This window comes from Panthera pardus, unplaced genomic scaffold (genome assembly GCF_024362965.1).
Source record: "Panthera pardus isolate Hobbes unplaced genomic scaffold, ASM2436296v1 HiC_scaffold_24, whole genome shotgun sequence".
NCBI lineage: Eukaryota > Metazoa > Chordata > Mammalia > Carnivora > Felidae > Panthera > Panthera pardus.
Genome location: NW_026526810.1, coordinates 102,913,756 through 102,930,407, shown reverse-complemented (window position 1 = coordinate 102,930,407; position 16,652 = coordinate 102,913,756). Strand labels below are relative to the sequence as shown.

General features: G+C 40.8%; 1 protein-coding gene across 2 annotated transcripts in view; it reads right to left on the bottom strand.

Moving 5' to 3' along the window:
- Nucleotides 1-4,742: 4,742 nt before the first annotated feature.
- PPP1R36 (protein phosphatase 1 regulatory subunit 36) overlaps nt 4,743-16,652 on the bottom strand; it is a 44,773-nt gene continuing 32,863 nt past the window's right edge. For both annotated transcript variants that reach the window (XM_019451567.2, XM_019451565.2), the window contains 2 exons: nt 9,854-9,979; nt 4,743-5,289 (listed from right to left, as the gene is read on the bottom strand). In XM_019451567.2, coding sequence (XP_019307112.1) covers nt 5,169-5,289; nt 9,854-9,979 — 247 coding nt within the window. In that variant the 3' untranslated portion in view covers nt 4,743-5,168. The remainder of the gene's footprint in view (nt 5,290-9,853; nt 9,980-16,652) is intronic.

The window sequence follows — 16,652 nt, the reverse complement described above, 5'->3', positions numbered from 1 at the left end:
AAATCCACGGAATGGATTGCCAAAGAGCCATTTGAAAAGGCTACAAGTGCTGATATGGAAAGATCTCACATTAGCCATACAGAATGTGTAGTAGTATGTGTGTGTAGTAGGATTCACCCCATTGGGATGAATTTGTCATGAATATACACCTTCCACATACTTACATACATCCACCTATATGTGTATACTGTATACATTCAGTGCTTCACCAGAAGCACCTGTCAATCAGGAAGAATGCCACCAGAGCACCTCTGCCTGGTGTAACCCCTTGAGATGACAGATCATAGGGGACAGGGAATGAAGGGAGGGACCAGGGAGTTTGGGGTCCCATGGGGGTAGAGCCAGTGTCTATTTACCAACTGACATGGAAGTATTTCAACATTTTATACCACGTAAGGCTTCGTGCTGCATTTACATACACACAAAAAACAATTCTGGAAGTTTTCCTAGGAATCTGAGACCAGTGGCCTATCTCTCCATCAACACTGTCTGGTTGATTTAAGTAGACAGATAATTTACTGGGAATATACTGGGTAGAATTATCAGGAAAGCTTAGAAAACAGACAAGAATAAAGGGAGGGCAGACGATTAGTCACAACCACAGGCAAGGCCACATTCCTGCACCCAATGCTGACGCCACCCCCTCATCACTGGAGGCTGCTGCTGTCACCACTGCTACTTGCAAACTTTAGAATAGCACTTGGTGCATCATGTCATGACTATCTAAACATTTATCTGCCTCTCCCACTGGACGGTGAGCTCCTTGAACTTAGGAAGAACATCTTAATTCCTCAGTTTCCAGCCCCCACCCGAACCGGGCACCCAGTGAGCAGAGCGTTGAGTGAAATAAATGAGCAAATAAAATTTGGCTTCTAGATATTATGCTAGTACAGCAGAGTGAGGGCCATATCTAGCTGTATGTGTCACTTTATTATTTATTTACCTATTATTTATTAAGTAGGCTTCGCACCCAGCGCAGAGTGCAACACAGGGCTCAAACTCATGACCCCAAGATCAAGACCGGAACTGAGATCAAGAATCAGACCCATAACTGACTGAGCCACCCAGGCACCCCTGTATGCGTCACTTTAGACCGTTCTAGAAAATGAACTGGTGCACGTGGTTTCCCATCCTTCATTCCTCCATCGATGGTCTATCAGACGTGGCTTCAACAAAAATATTGGGTTGGGTTTCATGGTGGATTCATTCTGTCTCTTTCTTTGAATCCAGCATTCTTTTCAGCAGAGATGGTATAAACCGTGGTTCCATGAAGTGATTATCTTAATTTCAAATCTTACACCCAGCCTGAAGTGGGGCTAGGGGGTCAACTGTGCTTCCATCTCCTTTAGGACTTTTGATTGCCTACATACATGAAAGAAAGCCGAACCACATCTCTGAGCCTGTTCTACACAAGCCACTTGAAACCAACATGGTTGCTAGAGTCCAGAATCCTGGAGAGAAGAATAAAAATAAACTGTATCTTAAGAACTGCAGCAGCTTTCATATAAAAGCCAGGAGTTGAGACCATATACCAGAACCCAGGCTCCACTTGACCCACAAACATGCTACGTAACTCTTCCAACTTTCATCTGCTTTTTTCCAGCCCATGAGAGGAGTCAGAGACTGGGAAGCTGTGAAGATAGAGGGTAATAGCATGCTAATAGCAATCACAAAGAAGAAAGTAGATGGCCTTTGTTTATTGATGATTATATACTATTCATTCACAGAAAAAGACCTAATACAACTCACTAGAAAAGATAGAAGCTCAGAAAAGTGAAAACTCACATTCACATCAAAATCTGTACATGAATGTTTGTAGCAGCCTTATTGGTGATAGTCTCCAAACTGGAAATGACCCAGATGCCCTTCAAAGGATGAATTAAATAAACTGTGTTACATCCACGTCACAGAGTACTACTCATCCACAAAGGAGCAAATCACTGATACATGCAACAACTTGAATGAATTTCCAGAAAACTATGTTGAGTGAAAAAAAGCCAATCCCCAAAAGTTACATAATGTATATAACATTCTTGAAATGACGAAACTATAGAAATGGAGAACAGGTTAGCAATTACCAAAGGTTAAGGAGACGGTGGGGACAGAAGAGAGTGGCTATAAAAGGGCAGCATCATGCATTCTTGGAGAGATGGAATGTTCTGTATCTTGACTGAATCAATATCAATATCTGGTTGTGAAACTGTACTATAGTCTTGTAAGATGTCACCATTGGGAGAAACCAGGCAAAGAGTTCACAGGATCCTTTGGTATTATTTCTTAAAACTGCATGTGAATCTGCTATTATTTCAAAGTAAAAAAAAATAATAAAAAATGAAACAAAAGAAAAGATATAAAAATAGAAAATAAAAACCTAAGAGGTCAAAACTCTAAGTTCTTGTGATCAAGCATTACATTTATTTCTGAGAGTTCTTGTAGGAAAAGAAAAAGGAAACCACGATTGGTCAAATATTCTTGTTTCCTCATGAAAGTAATTACGGTAAATTTTTGGGAGACACAATCTTTCCCCTGGGAGTCAATTCTAAAAGGGCGATGAACTTAGTCTTAAAATACAACCCCAGGGCACAAAATAAAATCTACAGGTGGGGCGCCTGAGTGGCTTCGTCGGCTGAGCATCTGACTTCGGCTCAGGTCATGATCTCATAGTTCGTGAGTTCAGGCCCCGCATTGGGCTCTGTGCTGACAGCTCAGAGCCTGGAGCCCGCTTCGGATTCTGTGTCTCCCTCTCTCTCTGCCCCTCCCCCACATGTGCTCTCTCTCTGCCTCTCAAAAATGAAGAAAACTAATTAAAAAATTTTTTTAATAAAAAAATAAAAAGATCTACAGAAAAAAAAAAAAAAAAAAAAAAAGATCTACAGAGGTGAAGCCAGCTCAGGGCTCAGGTGCTATTCCTTTTAATGCTTGAGGACTCATGACTTGGTTAAGGGATCCTATGGGAAAAAATGATGCAACTTCCATGGCCAGTCTTATACCTAAATGGCGTAGATGATCACCCAAAAATTGTGGCTTCAGGGAAACCAACAAGACACTCTTCACAGCCCAGCTATGTCTTTCCAGTGTGGTGTCTGAAAGTCCATCATTAGCTATATGCACTCCTCTGGGCTAATTTTTGGTCTCTGGTTTCCTCTACTGACAATTCAGAGAGCAGGCCTTGCTCAAGTGGTGCACACACAAGGGGCCTCTGAGCGTCAAAGAGACTTGGAGAAAGAATGTCACACCTTCTGCTTTCCCTGCTGTGATGACAGATGTCTCTTCTCTCTAAGGGCAACCCCCAACCTACGCTTCCCAACCTTCGGTTCTCAGCTCTCTACAAGTATGCCTTCTCTCTCTCCTGAATCATCAGTTTGCCCTGTGTCAGCACAGACTCGTTCTATTACCTCGGATCCCTAAAAGCCAAAGATCCAAACAACCCAACACTAAAGCTTCACCTCCTTGACAGCATATCTTCCCCTAGCTCCTGCGCCATTTCTTCCTTTCCCTTCACGACAAACTCTGCCAGAGGCTTGGTCTCCACTTTCTTGCCAGCCTTTCACTACTCAGCCCTCATCAAGGGGGCGCCACACTTGGAGCCCGCACAGTTGACCTCTATGTTCCCAACCCTGGCAGTCACCTCTGTTATTATCGTACCAGTTCGTCCTGCAGCATTTCTGCCCAGCTGCCACCCCTACTTCATGGCAGGCTCTTTTCTCTTGTCTGCCATGACTTCTCTCCGTCATGTGTTTCTTCATACCTCACTGGCTTGTGGCACATTCTGAAGGCGGGGTGAGCTGCTGGAGCATGTAAGGGATTTGCTGCGTTTTGTTTGCTCCTCCCCTGCCCCCTCTTACATGTAGAGTGTCCTTTGTCTTCTGTATCTTCAGTCTCCTTAGGTAATCTTAACCAATCCGAGAGCCATTGGCTCCCAAATCTGTATTTCCACCTCAGGTCTCTCCCCAGAACTCCAGATCTCTCTATCTAAATGCCAACTCATCTCCACAGGGATGACTGATTGATGTCTCAAAGTTAACAGTCTAAAAATAGAAATGAAGATTTCTCCTTCAACCTGTTTTTCATCCATTCTGCCCTATGGAAATACCAAACACCCAATTGCTCAGGCCAAAAACTTTAGAGACTTCCTTGCTCTCTTTCTTCTCTTCCCCAACAGCCAATCCATCAGCAAATCCTGCCAACTCTACCTTCTCCAGAATCCATCCCTAGTCCAGCTTACCACCTTCCCTCTCCTGGGCCACCTCTGTAATCTCTAATTGACCTCCAGCCTCTATTCTCCATCCCTCCAACCCTAACCTCAGCCCATCTTCCACACAGGAACCAGAATAATCTTTTCAAACATAAATTGGATCGTGTCATTCCTTTGACTACAAGCCTCCACCGGATTCCCATCCAATTAGACAAAATCCCTACAACCTACAAAGCTCAAACCATCTAGTCAGTCCCTGCTAACTCCCTCTCGTTCCACCCTCTGCCCAGAGAAGCTCCAGCCATGTGGAGAAGCACAGACCATGTCTACCTCGTAATGGGAGTAATATTCTCAGAACCTGGCCCAGCAGGTGCACAGTAATTATTTGTGGATTCACAAACGATTTCATAAGACAAACATAATTCTAGACTGGTAACAACAGCTCTGTATCTTAGGGTCCTGGCTTGAAAAGCCAGCAACTATAACTACCACTCTTCCTGGTTTGCTGCGAGAACTAATGGGGGAAAAAAATTCTAGCTCTAAAAAATCCACTCAATTGTTCTTTAATGGGTACATGTTCCAGTGTGAGTCCTGCGATGGCAGATAGGGCTCCTCCTCACTTTCTTCTTTGTGTGCAATGACACAAGGCTCTCGAGTCGTCAAGCAAATGCTCCGTTTGTGCCTTTTACATCTGCTTCAGTGTGTGATTATCATGGCATGATAAGGGATGTGGGTGAAGGGAACAGGGTGCATGTGGAGAAGGAGATAATTATTTCCAAGTGAAGCAACAGTGTCTGGGTAGAAAGCAGCAGATTTATGCAGGCGGTGGGCTCAGAAAAGCCACACAAAAGAACACAGTCCCTGAAGCAGGAAGTGTGCTATCAGCCGGATCCGCGGGAGGCCTGACCGCCGCCGCGGGCACGGTCTGAGGCGGATTCCAGTTTTCTGCACGTGATGGAAGTACTGCATTTTGCTAGTGTGTTCTTTTTCTCGAGGGCACATTTTGTTCAGTTGACAGTCTCAGGCATGCTTTAGTCGGAGCTTGTGGCAAAGGGAAAGGATCGGGGAAGAGGGTGTCACACTCCCCAGTCAACCTGCAACCACATCCGGTAGTTCAGGAGAATTAATACCTATTCATTTATTCTCATCTCCCTTTCCATCTCCAGCCTTTCTTCTTTTTTCCATCTGTAAATATTTAAGTTTATGCCTCTAAAAAGCGGGGTGGTGGAGGGCTTACAAAACCACAGCAACATTGTTAGGTCTGACAGATTCACCAATAATTCCTTAATATCAGATAGCCCCCTTAGTAGTAAATTGCCATGATTATATATATATATATATATATATATATATATATATATATATATTTAATAATTTAATTTAATATATTTAATTTAATTTAATTTAATAATTTAATATATATTTAATTTAATATAATTTATATTTTATTTTATTTTTTATAAATTTAAAATAAATTTAAAATAAATTTATTTATAATTTATAAATATTGATTTATAATTAATAAATTAATTATATTTAATTTAATATATTTAATTTAATTTAATTTAATTTAATAATTTAATATATATATATATTTAATAATTGGTTTGTTTAAATCAGGATCCAAGCAAGGTCCACATACTGCATTTGACTGATATGCCTAAAGTTTTAACCTAAAGTTTCCTCTTCCCTCCTTTCTTCCTCCTTGTTACTTGTTGAAGAATAAGGTACATTTTTCCATAGAGTTCCCCCATTTGGGATTTTTCTGATTGAATTCCTCTAGTATTATTTAACATGTTGCTCCTCCCCTGAATTTCCCATAAATTAAATGTTAGATTTAGAGGCTCAATCTGATTTGGGTTTTGTTTTTTTGGGGGGGTTTGGGGAGAGCGGTTTGGCAGGAATCTTTCTTTCTTTCTTTCTTTCTTTCTTTCTTTCTTTCTTTCTTTACATTTATTTTTGAGAGAGAGAGCACAATCAGGGGTGGGGCAGAGAGAGAGAGAGAGAGAGAGGGAGACACAGAATCCGAAGCAGGCTCCAGGCTCTGTGCTGTCAGTGCAGAGCCTGATACGGGGCTCTAACACATGAACCATGAGATCATGACTTGAGCTGAAGTGGGACGCTTAACCAACTGAGCCACCCAGGCACCCATGCAAGAACGTTTCATAGGTAGTGTTTCATATTCCCATTGGCGGCACTTGATGACTAGATGTCCCTCACAATGTTAACCACCACCGGCAATCAGTGCCTAGACCCACTATTCCACGGACGTTTTGCAAGATAGTAAGATTCTAACGCTATCATTCCTTCTACATTTATCACCTGGAATATTTCGACACAGAAACTTTCCCTCATCAACTATCTGGGTTGCCCTGGGCTACACTTGAAAGAGTTCACTGCCTGCCAGGGAAACAAGGCAAACTCAGATGCAACCGCCGTGCTGCGTGGTAAGTGTTCACCAAAGCATCAGTGCGGGAGGAAGATGGAGTGAGCAGGGAAAATGAAACAGGAGCTCCTCCTCCCCAGGGTCCTCGCTATTTCTGCAAGGATGATTATGAGCTGGCGGATTGCTGAGCCCTTAAGTTTCTACTTCACAATCGAGCTTACCTGCACACTTCCCCATTTTGGACTGAGCTTTGTCCTGACTCTGGAGTTCAGCTGTGAGAACAGGAACCCCACCTTATTCTTCTTGAATCCTTCATAGATCTAGCAAGGCACTGACTGCTGAGTAGGCTTTCCGTCAATGACTGACGACTGCTTGTACATTCAGGGTGCTAAACTATTTATCAATATCATAATCACCCTCCAAAGCACTTCTGAAGTATCTCTCTGGTCACAGGGCTGGATGAAATGATATAGCTCCACCCCTCATTAAGTCTCAAATCACCACAGATTGACATGAAGGAAACTGACATTTGAATCAGCCCTAAATGCATATACAAGTACACAGACATGTTCAAAAAGTAATATGTTCCTGCCAAATTGATTTCCAGAGTATATTCCCCGTCAGTGTGTGAGAATGCCTACTTCTCCAGCCTCCTGCCAACATTAGACATTGTCATTTCTTGAAATCTTTGCTAATTCTATAGGTGAAAATGGAATCATATGTTCTAATCTAGACATCCAATGAGTAGTGAGAACAAATACCTCTTCATATTGGCCATTTGTGCTTCTCCTTCTGTGGCTAATTACCTACTCACATCGTTTGCTCATCTTTTGACGTCTTTTGATGTCTCTTTGTGCTGCCCGATGGGGGTGGGTGTTAGATGTCACCACTATGCAAGACATTGGGGACGCTATTTTTTAATCTATTGTAAAAAAATAGAAAGTACACGTAAGCAAAAACGTTTAAAGAAAAATCATTCATGGGGTGCCTGGGTGGCTCAGTCAGTTAAGCGTCTGACTCTTGGTTTCAGCTCAAGTCATGATCTCGATGGTTTCACGGGTTCGGGCCCTGCATCAGGCTCCATGCTGACAGTGTGGAGCCCTGCCTGGGATTCTCTGCCTCCCTCTCTCTCTTCTCCTCCCTCACTGGCACTCTGTCTCTCTCAAAATAAATAAATAAACTTAAAAAAAAAAAATCATTCACAATCCTACTTCTCAGGCAGAATTGTTAATAATTTAGTTATTTCCTTCCAGACTTTCTATAAATATATGTGTGTTTTAGACACACGGGATCTCACTATATTCAGCTTTTCTGTAACCTGGTTTCTTCATAGGGCCATTTGCAATTTCTTCAAAGAATGACAAATCAATAATACAAAGATCAAAATAGAGTCCAATAATAAAAAAATAAGCAAAGTGTATGAGTTAGGTAAATAACCAGGTACCTGAGTTCAGACTGGTTTGCTCTCATCACTCCCAGACTGGAGGTGAGGCCGGAGGGTCAGGAGTTGCTGAGGCAGATTAGAACTCCTACAAACAAGTACCTAAAAAGTGTTTTAACAAGTTTACCTGGGATCTGGAAAGCATTTTAAGATTCTGAGCTAAAAGACGGACAACTGAATTTTATCAATTAAGAAGAAACACTGAGAGACCATTGGCCTTCACCCAGAATTTATAACAAGGCGCTGTTACTTTTATTATCTGTAATACCTTAATATAGTACCTTGGGCTGGGAAATGCATTTACTCCAAGAAACAGTCATTTCTTATATTATGATTCCTGTGATAAATCAGGAAAGGAGATGCGATGTGAAGAGGTATTCACCCCTACTCTTATTTGGAAGTATAAACTAGAATGAACATACAAATCTATCTTTCACTGCCATAGAATTCGCAATGATTCAAAGAAATGATAATGCCCCAGTGAGGATTCTCACACAGAGATGGAGGTCGTGTGCTTTGGGACCAGCCTTCCCGGAGGAGATTGGGTAATAATAAGGTCTGGAGGATGAGTGTGCTCTTTGATGCAGCAATATCATTGCTGGGCTTTATCCTGAGAAAACCACCATCAGTTTGAGTGATAAAGTACGTATAAAATAACATAAGGGATTGGGCAAGGATACAATGACAGGTTCATACCACAGAATACTACAAGGCAATGAAAATCGTATTTCAGGGGCACCTGGCTGGCTCAGTCAGTCAAGCGTCCAACTCTTGATTTCGGCTCAGGTCATGATCTCATGGTCATGGGGTTGAACTCTGCATCAGGCTCTGCACTGAGCACGCAGCCTTCTTGGGATTCTTTCTCTCCCTCTCTCTGCCCCTACCCTGCTCATGCTGTCTCGAAATAAACATTTAAAAAAAATATTTCAGCTGAGTATTGGCTGCTGTAGGAGAATGTGCACCACGCATTACCACGGGAAGAAGGCGGGGTGAGGACAACAGCACACGGCACGACCCGGTTTTTGTCTGTGCGTGTGTGCACACGGATGACTGGAAGCGGATTCACGAAACATTGGCGATAAGGTTTTTTTTTTCCTCCTCTCTGTGCTTTTCTAAGGTTTTGTGTTTCTTTGTGTTTTCTAAGGGTTTTTGTTTTACACCAAACAAGGTTTACTTGTGTACATTAGGGGAGGAGGGCTGATGTCATTACAAAGCATTTCTAAGAAGTATGGACTGATATGGGGCATCCACAAATAGATTTTGATTTAAAATAGCTAAAATTTTGATTTTAAATAGTTCCAGTGTTCTGACGCTGGCCAGTGAAGGCAGGAGAGGTGAGCCCCCTCAAGGTCCTAGGCTCGGGTGGCCACTCTTGTGCCAGGTTTCAGTGTGGCCTGACTTCTCAGGGTGAGGGCTGAGGCCCTCGGCCCAGGGCATTCTCTCTTTTCTCGGCTTAGGCAGCTGGGTTAGAGGTAGGAGAAGTAAAGGAAATGAGAACAAATCCTTCTGTACAAGGAGGAGGAGGAAGGCCAGGGTGCAAAGGAAGAGGTCTTGGACACTAAGGCCCTTGGCACAGCTCACCTGGACTGCCTCAGGTGTCACCCCCAGAGAGAAAGCCACCAGCATGTGCCCAAACTCAGAAACAAAGAACAACATGAGCCCGCTGCAAGACACAGGCCGCTCTGGAGACAATCTGCAAATGCAACAGGGGACAGTTCACCCTGTGCTCTCTGTTCCCTGAAACTGCTTGCTTTCTGCAACCTGAAACTTGTTCAGAGGCAGGAGGGGTGAATGAAAATGGCCCCGGAGGAGTCAAATTTATTCTTCTTACTTTGCATAAAAATCAGCTGGGCGATCAGAATGCCATAAACGAAGTCCAAAATAGGATGATAGGGTTGGGCAGGCTGAATCCTGCAATAGTGATGTTTCAGATGCTCTAGATCCCTGGAGCAGGCAGCTTTAAAACAAAGACCAAACAGAAAAGAATTCTGCAGTCATCAGCAGAAGGCTAAGCAACAAGACCTCATCTTTCTGTGTAAAGAAGTCCTCACTATTCCTGAACCAACCCCGTGGTCCAGCTCAAAGATACAAGGCCTCATGGCCCCGCAGTTTCCAGGTCTGAGCGCCGTGAGAACCCCTGGAAGTATTCCCTGGTACGCTCCACCCCTGTCTGCCTATCCAGACCCCTTACGTCTTCAAGACCCATCTCCGTGCCCACCTCTCACTGCCTCCACCTGATGGGCTCTCTCCCTTAAGCTCTAGTGCACTGTTTTTCTTGATTTCTGACACCCAGTGTCCTTTTCGAACCTGTATTTGTCTTATCTTTCCCCTGATGCCCAGAGAGCAACTTGCATAGAGGACAGCATGTTGTTCATCTCTGTGCCCACGTATCAGAATCCTACAGAGGTATCTGCCGAACATTTTTTAAATCAAATTTTTATTTTAGGACAATTTTAAATTTAAAGAAAAATTGCAAAGATAACATAGAGAATTCCTGTATACCTTACACCCGGTTTCCCTATTATTAACATCTTACATTAGTATGATATATTTGCCACAATTAATGAACCAATACTGATACATTACTATTAACTACAATCCACACCTTAGTAAGATTTCCTTAATCTCTTCCTAATGTCCTTTTTCTATTTCAGGATTCTTTCCAAGATATTACATTACATTTAAATTTTTTTTAATGTTTATTAATTTTTGACAGAGAGAGACAGAGACAGAGCATGAGTGAGGGAGGGGCAGAGAGAGGGAGACACAGAATGTGAAGCAGGCTCCAGGCTCTGAGCTGTCAGCACAGAGCCCGACGCGGGGCTTGAACTCACAGACCGTGAGATCGTGACCTGAGCCGAAGTCGGACGTTTAACCGACTGAGCCACCCAGGCGCCCCTATATTACATTACATTTAGTCATCATGTGGCAGTTTCTCATAATTTCCTTCTTTTTCTTTAAATTGAGATATAAGTCACTATAAAATTCACTCTTTTAAAGTGTACAATTCAGGGGGAGGGGAAGGAAAAAAAAAAAAAGGTTAGAGTGGGAAAGAGCCAAAGCATAAGAGACTCTTAAAAACTGAGAACAAACTGAGGGTTGATGGGGGGTGGGAGGCAGGGGAGGGTGGGTGATGGGTATTGAGGAGGGCACCTTTTGGGATGAGCACTGGGTGTTGTATGGAAGCCAATTTGACAATAAACTTCATATATTGAAAAAAAATTAAATAAATAAATAAATAAATGAAGTGTACAATTCGGGGATAGTATATTCATCATGTATAACCATTAACACTATCTGATGCACATTTTTATCAACCCCAAATCAAATCCTGTGCCTGTTAGCAGTCACTCACCATTCCCTCCTCTCCTCAGCCTCTGGCAACCACTAATCTACCTTGTCTTTATGGATTTCCCTATTCTAGACATTTCACACCATTGGAATCACAGATATGTGGCTTTTTGTGTCTGGTTTCTTTCATATAGCATGATTTTTTAAGCTTTATTCACATTGTAGCATGAATTAGTGCTTCATTCTTCATGGCTGCATAATATTCCATTGTATGGATATACCACATATTGTTTACCCATTCATCAACTGTTAGACATGTGGGTTGTTCCATTTTTTTAAATCTATTATGAATGGTATTTCTATGAACATTTGTGTACATGTGTTTATGAAACATCTGTTTTCAATTCTCTTGGGTATATGTCTAAGAGTAGAATTGCTAGGTCATAAGGTGATTCTATACTTAACTTTTTGAGGAACAGACAACCTTTCTTCCAAAGTGGCTGCATCATTTTACATCCCCACCAGCAATGTTGTGAAGGTTCTAATTACTCCAGATCCTCATCAACACTTGTTTTTGTCTGGCTTTTTGCTTATAGCTATCTTAGTGGGTACGAAATGGTATTTCATTGTGGTTTTGATTTGCATTTCCATAATGACTAAGATTGTTCAGCATTTTTTCATGTGCTTATGGCCAATTTCATATCTTCCTTGGAATAATATCTGTTCAAATTCTTTACCCGTTTAAAAATTTGATTATTTGAGAATTTGCTTGATGGAATGAACAGCAGGCTAGAAGAAGCAGAGGACTGAATTAGTGACCCCAAAGACAGAGTAATGGAAAGTAATCAAGCTGAACAAAAGACAGAAAAAAGAATTATGCAAAACAAGAATAGACTTAGGAAACCCAGTGACTCCATCAAATGTAATAACATTTGTATTATAGGAGTCCCAGAAGGAGAAGAGAGAGAAAAGGGGACAGAGAATTTATTTGAAGAAGTAATACCTGAAAACTTCCCTAATCTGAGGAAGGAAACAGATATCCAGATCCAGGAAGCACATAGAATTCCCAACAAAATCAATAAAAGCAGATCCATGCCAAGACATATTGTAATTAAAATGGCAAAATATAGTGATAAGGAAAAAATATTGGGGCACCTGGGTGGCTCAGTCAGTTAAGTGTCTGCCTCTTAGTTTTAGCTCAGGTCATGACCTCATGATTTGCGGGATTGAGCTCCATGTAAGGCTCTGCACTGACAACACAGGGCCTGCTTGAGATTTTCTCTCTCTCTCCCTTTCTCTGTCCCTCCCCTACTCTCATGCTCTTTCTGTCTCTCTCTCACAATAAATAAACTTTAAAAAAAATATTAAAAGCAGCAAGATAAAGACAGTTATATACAAAGGAAACCCCATAAAGCTGTCAGCAGATTTTTCAGTAGAAACTTTCCAAGCCAGAAAGGAGGCATGATATATTCAAAGTGATGAATGGGAAAAACCTGCAGCTAAGAATACTCTATACATGCACACTTGGGTGGCTCAGTTGGTTAAGCATCCAACTTCGGCTCAGGTCATGATCTCTCTAAAGAGAAAGAACTCACAGTTCGTGGGTTCAAGCCCCAAGTCAGGCTCTATGCTGACCACTCAGAGCCTGGAGTCTGCTTCAGATTCTGTGTCTCCCTCTCTCTCTGCCCCTCCCTGGCTCACGCTCTGGCTCTCTCTCAAAAATAAACAAACATTAAAAAATAAAATAAAAACAACAACAACAACACTCTATCCAGCAAGGCTATCATTTAGAATAAAAGGAGAGATGGTTTCCCAGACAAACAAAAACTAAAGGAGTTTATGACCATTAAACCAGCCCTGCAAGAAAAACTAAAGGGGACTTTTTGAGTGGAAAGGAAAGACCAAAAATGGCAGTTTGAAGGTCGGAAACACAAAAGCAGTAAAAATGAATATTCTATTTAAAAAATCATTCAAGGAACTCACAAAATAAAAGAATATAAAATATGACACTATATACCTAAAATGTGGGAGGAGAGGAGTAAAGAATGGGCTCAACCTTAAATGACCATCAAATTAATAATATAGGCTGCTACGTGCAGAGGAAGTTATAAACAAACCTAATGGTAACCACAAATCAAAAACCACTAATAAATATGCAAAGAATAAAGAGAAAGAAAATAAAATATATCACTAAAGAAAGCCAGCAAACCATGAAAGAAGACAAGAAAGGGTCAGAGACAATCTTCAGAAAGTAATAAAATAGCAATAAATACATATCTATTGATAATTACTTTGAATGTAAATGGACTAAATGCTCCAATAAAAAAACACAGGGCAACAGAATGGATAAAACACAAGACCCATCTATTTGCTGCCTACAAAAGACTAATTTTAGACCTAAGGACACCTGCAGATTGAAAGTGAGAGGGTGGAGAAACATTTATCATGCAAATGGATGTCAAAAGAAAGCCAGAGTACCAATACTTATATTGGACAAAATAGACTTTAAAACGAAGACTATAACAAGAGTCGAAGAAGGACACTATCTAATAAGGGGGACAATCCAACAAGAAGATGTAACAATTATAAATATTTATTCAACAGAGATCTGCTTGGGATTCAATCTTCTCCCTTTCTCTCTTCTCCTCGTGAACGCACATGTGCTCTCCCTCTCTCAAAATAAATAAACTTTAAAAAAAACGTAAAGAAACTAATCGATAATACAACAGTAGTAGGGGATTTTAACACCCCACTTACATCAATGGACAGACCATTTAAACAAAATCAACAAGGAAATAATGGCTTTGTTTTCTTTTTCTTTTTTTTTTCAAAGTTTTATTTATTTTTAAAGAGAGAGAGAGAGAGAGCAGGGGAGAGGCAGAGAGAGAGGGACAGAGAGAGAATCATGAGTAGGCTCTGCATTGTCAGTGTGGAGCCCGACATGGGGCTCAAACCCATGAACTGAGAAATCATGACCTGAACTGAGACCAGGAGTCAGATGCTTAACTGACTGAGCCACCCAGGTGCCCTGGAAAAAATGGCTTTGAATGACACACTGAATCAGATGGATTTAACACACATATTCAGAACATTCCATCCTAAAACAGAATACACATTCTTTTCAAGTGCACATGGAACATTCTCCAGAATAGATCACATATTAGGCCACAAAACAAGCCTCAACAAATTAAAAAAGATCAAAGTCATACCATGCATCTTTTCTGACTACAACACTATGAAACTAGAAGTCAACCACAAGAAAAAATCTGGAAAGACCACAAATACATAGACATAAATAGCATGTAACTAAACAATGAATGAGTAAACCAAGAAATAAAAAAGAATTAAAAAGTACATGGAAACAAATGAAAATGAAAACACAATGTTTCAAAACGTTTGGGATACAGCAAAAGTGGTTCCAATAGAGACTTTATAGCAATACAGGCTTATCTCAAGAAGCTAGAAAAATCTCAAACAACCTAACCTTACACCTAAAGGAGCTATAAAAAGAACAAACAAAACTTAAAACAAGCAGGAGGAAGGAAATAATAAAGATTAGAGCAGAAATAAATGATATGGAAACTAAAACAAACAAACAAACAAACAAACAAACAATAAACTAGATCAATGAAACCAGGAACTGGTTCTTTGAAAAAAGGTCATTAAAATTGATAAACTTCTGGTCAGGCTTATCAAGAAAAAAAGAGAAACATCCCAAATAAATAAAATCACAAATGAGAGGAGAAATAACAACCAACACCACAGAAATACAAACAATTACAAGAGAATATTGTGAAAAACTATATGCCAACAAATTTGAGACAACCGAGAAGAAATGGATAAATTCCTAGAAACGTACAACCTACCAAAACTGAAACAGGACAAAATAGAAAATTTGAACAGTCTGATTACCAGCAAAGAAATTGAACCAGTATTCAACAATCTCCCAACAAACAAAAGTCCAGGACCAGATGGCTTCAAAGGCAAATTCTACGAAACATTTAAAGAAGAGTTAATACCTATTCTTCTCAAAGTATTCCAAAAAATAGAAAAAGAAGGAAAACTTCCAAATTCATTTTATGAGGCCAGCATTACCCTGATATCAAAATCAGATAAAGATACCACAAGAGAGAGAGAGAGAGAGAGAGAGAGAGAGAGAGAGAGAGAGAGAACTACAGGCCAATATCTATAATGAACACAGATGCATAAATCCTCAACAAAATAGTACCAAACCAAATCCAACAATACATTTAAAAACTCACTTATCACAATCAAATGATATTTATTCCTGGGTTGCAAAGGTGGTTCAATACTCAAAAATCAGTCGATGTGATACAGCACATCAATAATAGAGAAAGAATAAAAACCATATGATAATTTCAATAGACACAGAAAAAGCATTTGACAAAGTACAGCATCCATTCATGAAAAGCCCTCTGCAAAGTAGGTCTAGAGGGAACATGTCTCAACATGAGAGGTCATATATGAAAAACCCAGATCCCTGATCCACAGAAACTGTGAGACAATAAATGTTACTCTTTTAAGCCACTATGTTTTGGGGTAATTTGTTTCACAGCAATAGGTAACTAATACAGTTAGGAGTACTCCCCTCCTCGCTTCCCACTGCTCTGATCCCGTGTGTCTTCGAGTCTTACTTCCTCAGGGATGACTTCTCCTTCCCCTGCCCGTTTCTCACATACCAGCAAGTCTCTGGTTACACACTCTTGGCATTCTTTTTCTCTTGTGCGGTATTCATCCCCACTTGATTAGTTCAATATCTGAGTATGTTTCCCGTCTGTCTCTCCCCAAGACTTGTTGGTTCCAAGTCAGAGCTGGCTATATTTTTTCCACACTGAATTCCTAGCACCAAACATGGTGCCCAGCACAGAGTGGGGATATACCAACTATGGAATGAAAAAATGAGTAAACAAATGAAGGAATTGATAAATGATGTACACCAAAGCCTCGTTGTTCAGAAGGGAGGTAGAGAAAAGCCTAACACCCTAGGAAAGATAGTTATAAAAGTCTCATAATTCCCAGGTTTTATTTTAAAATATCAAAAACTAGGGGCACCTGGGTGGCTCAGTCAGTTAAGTGTCTGACTTCAGCTCAGGTCATGATCTGCCGGTTCATGAGTTCGAGCCTCATGTCAGGCTCTGTGCTGACAGCTCAGAGCCTGGAGCCTGCTTTGGATTCTGTGTCTCCCTCTCTCTTCTCCTCCCCTGCTCACACTCTGTGTCTCTGTGTCTGTCTCTCTCTCAAAAATAAACATTAAAAAATGTTTAAACATTTTTAAATATAAAAAAATAAAAACCAAAAATAAAACCATGTCAACATAT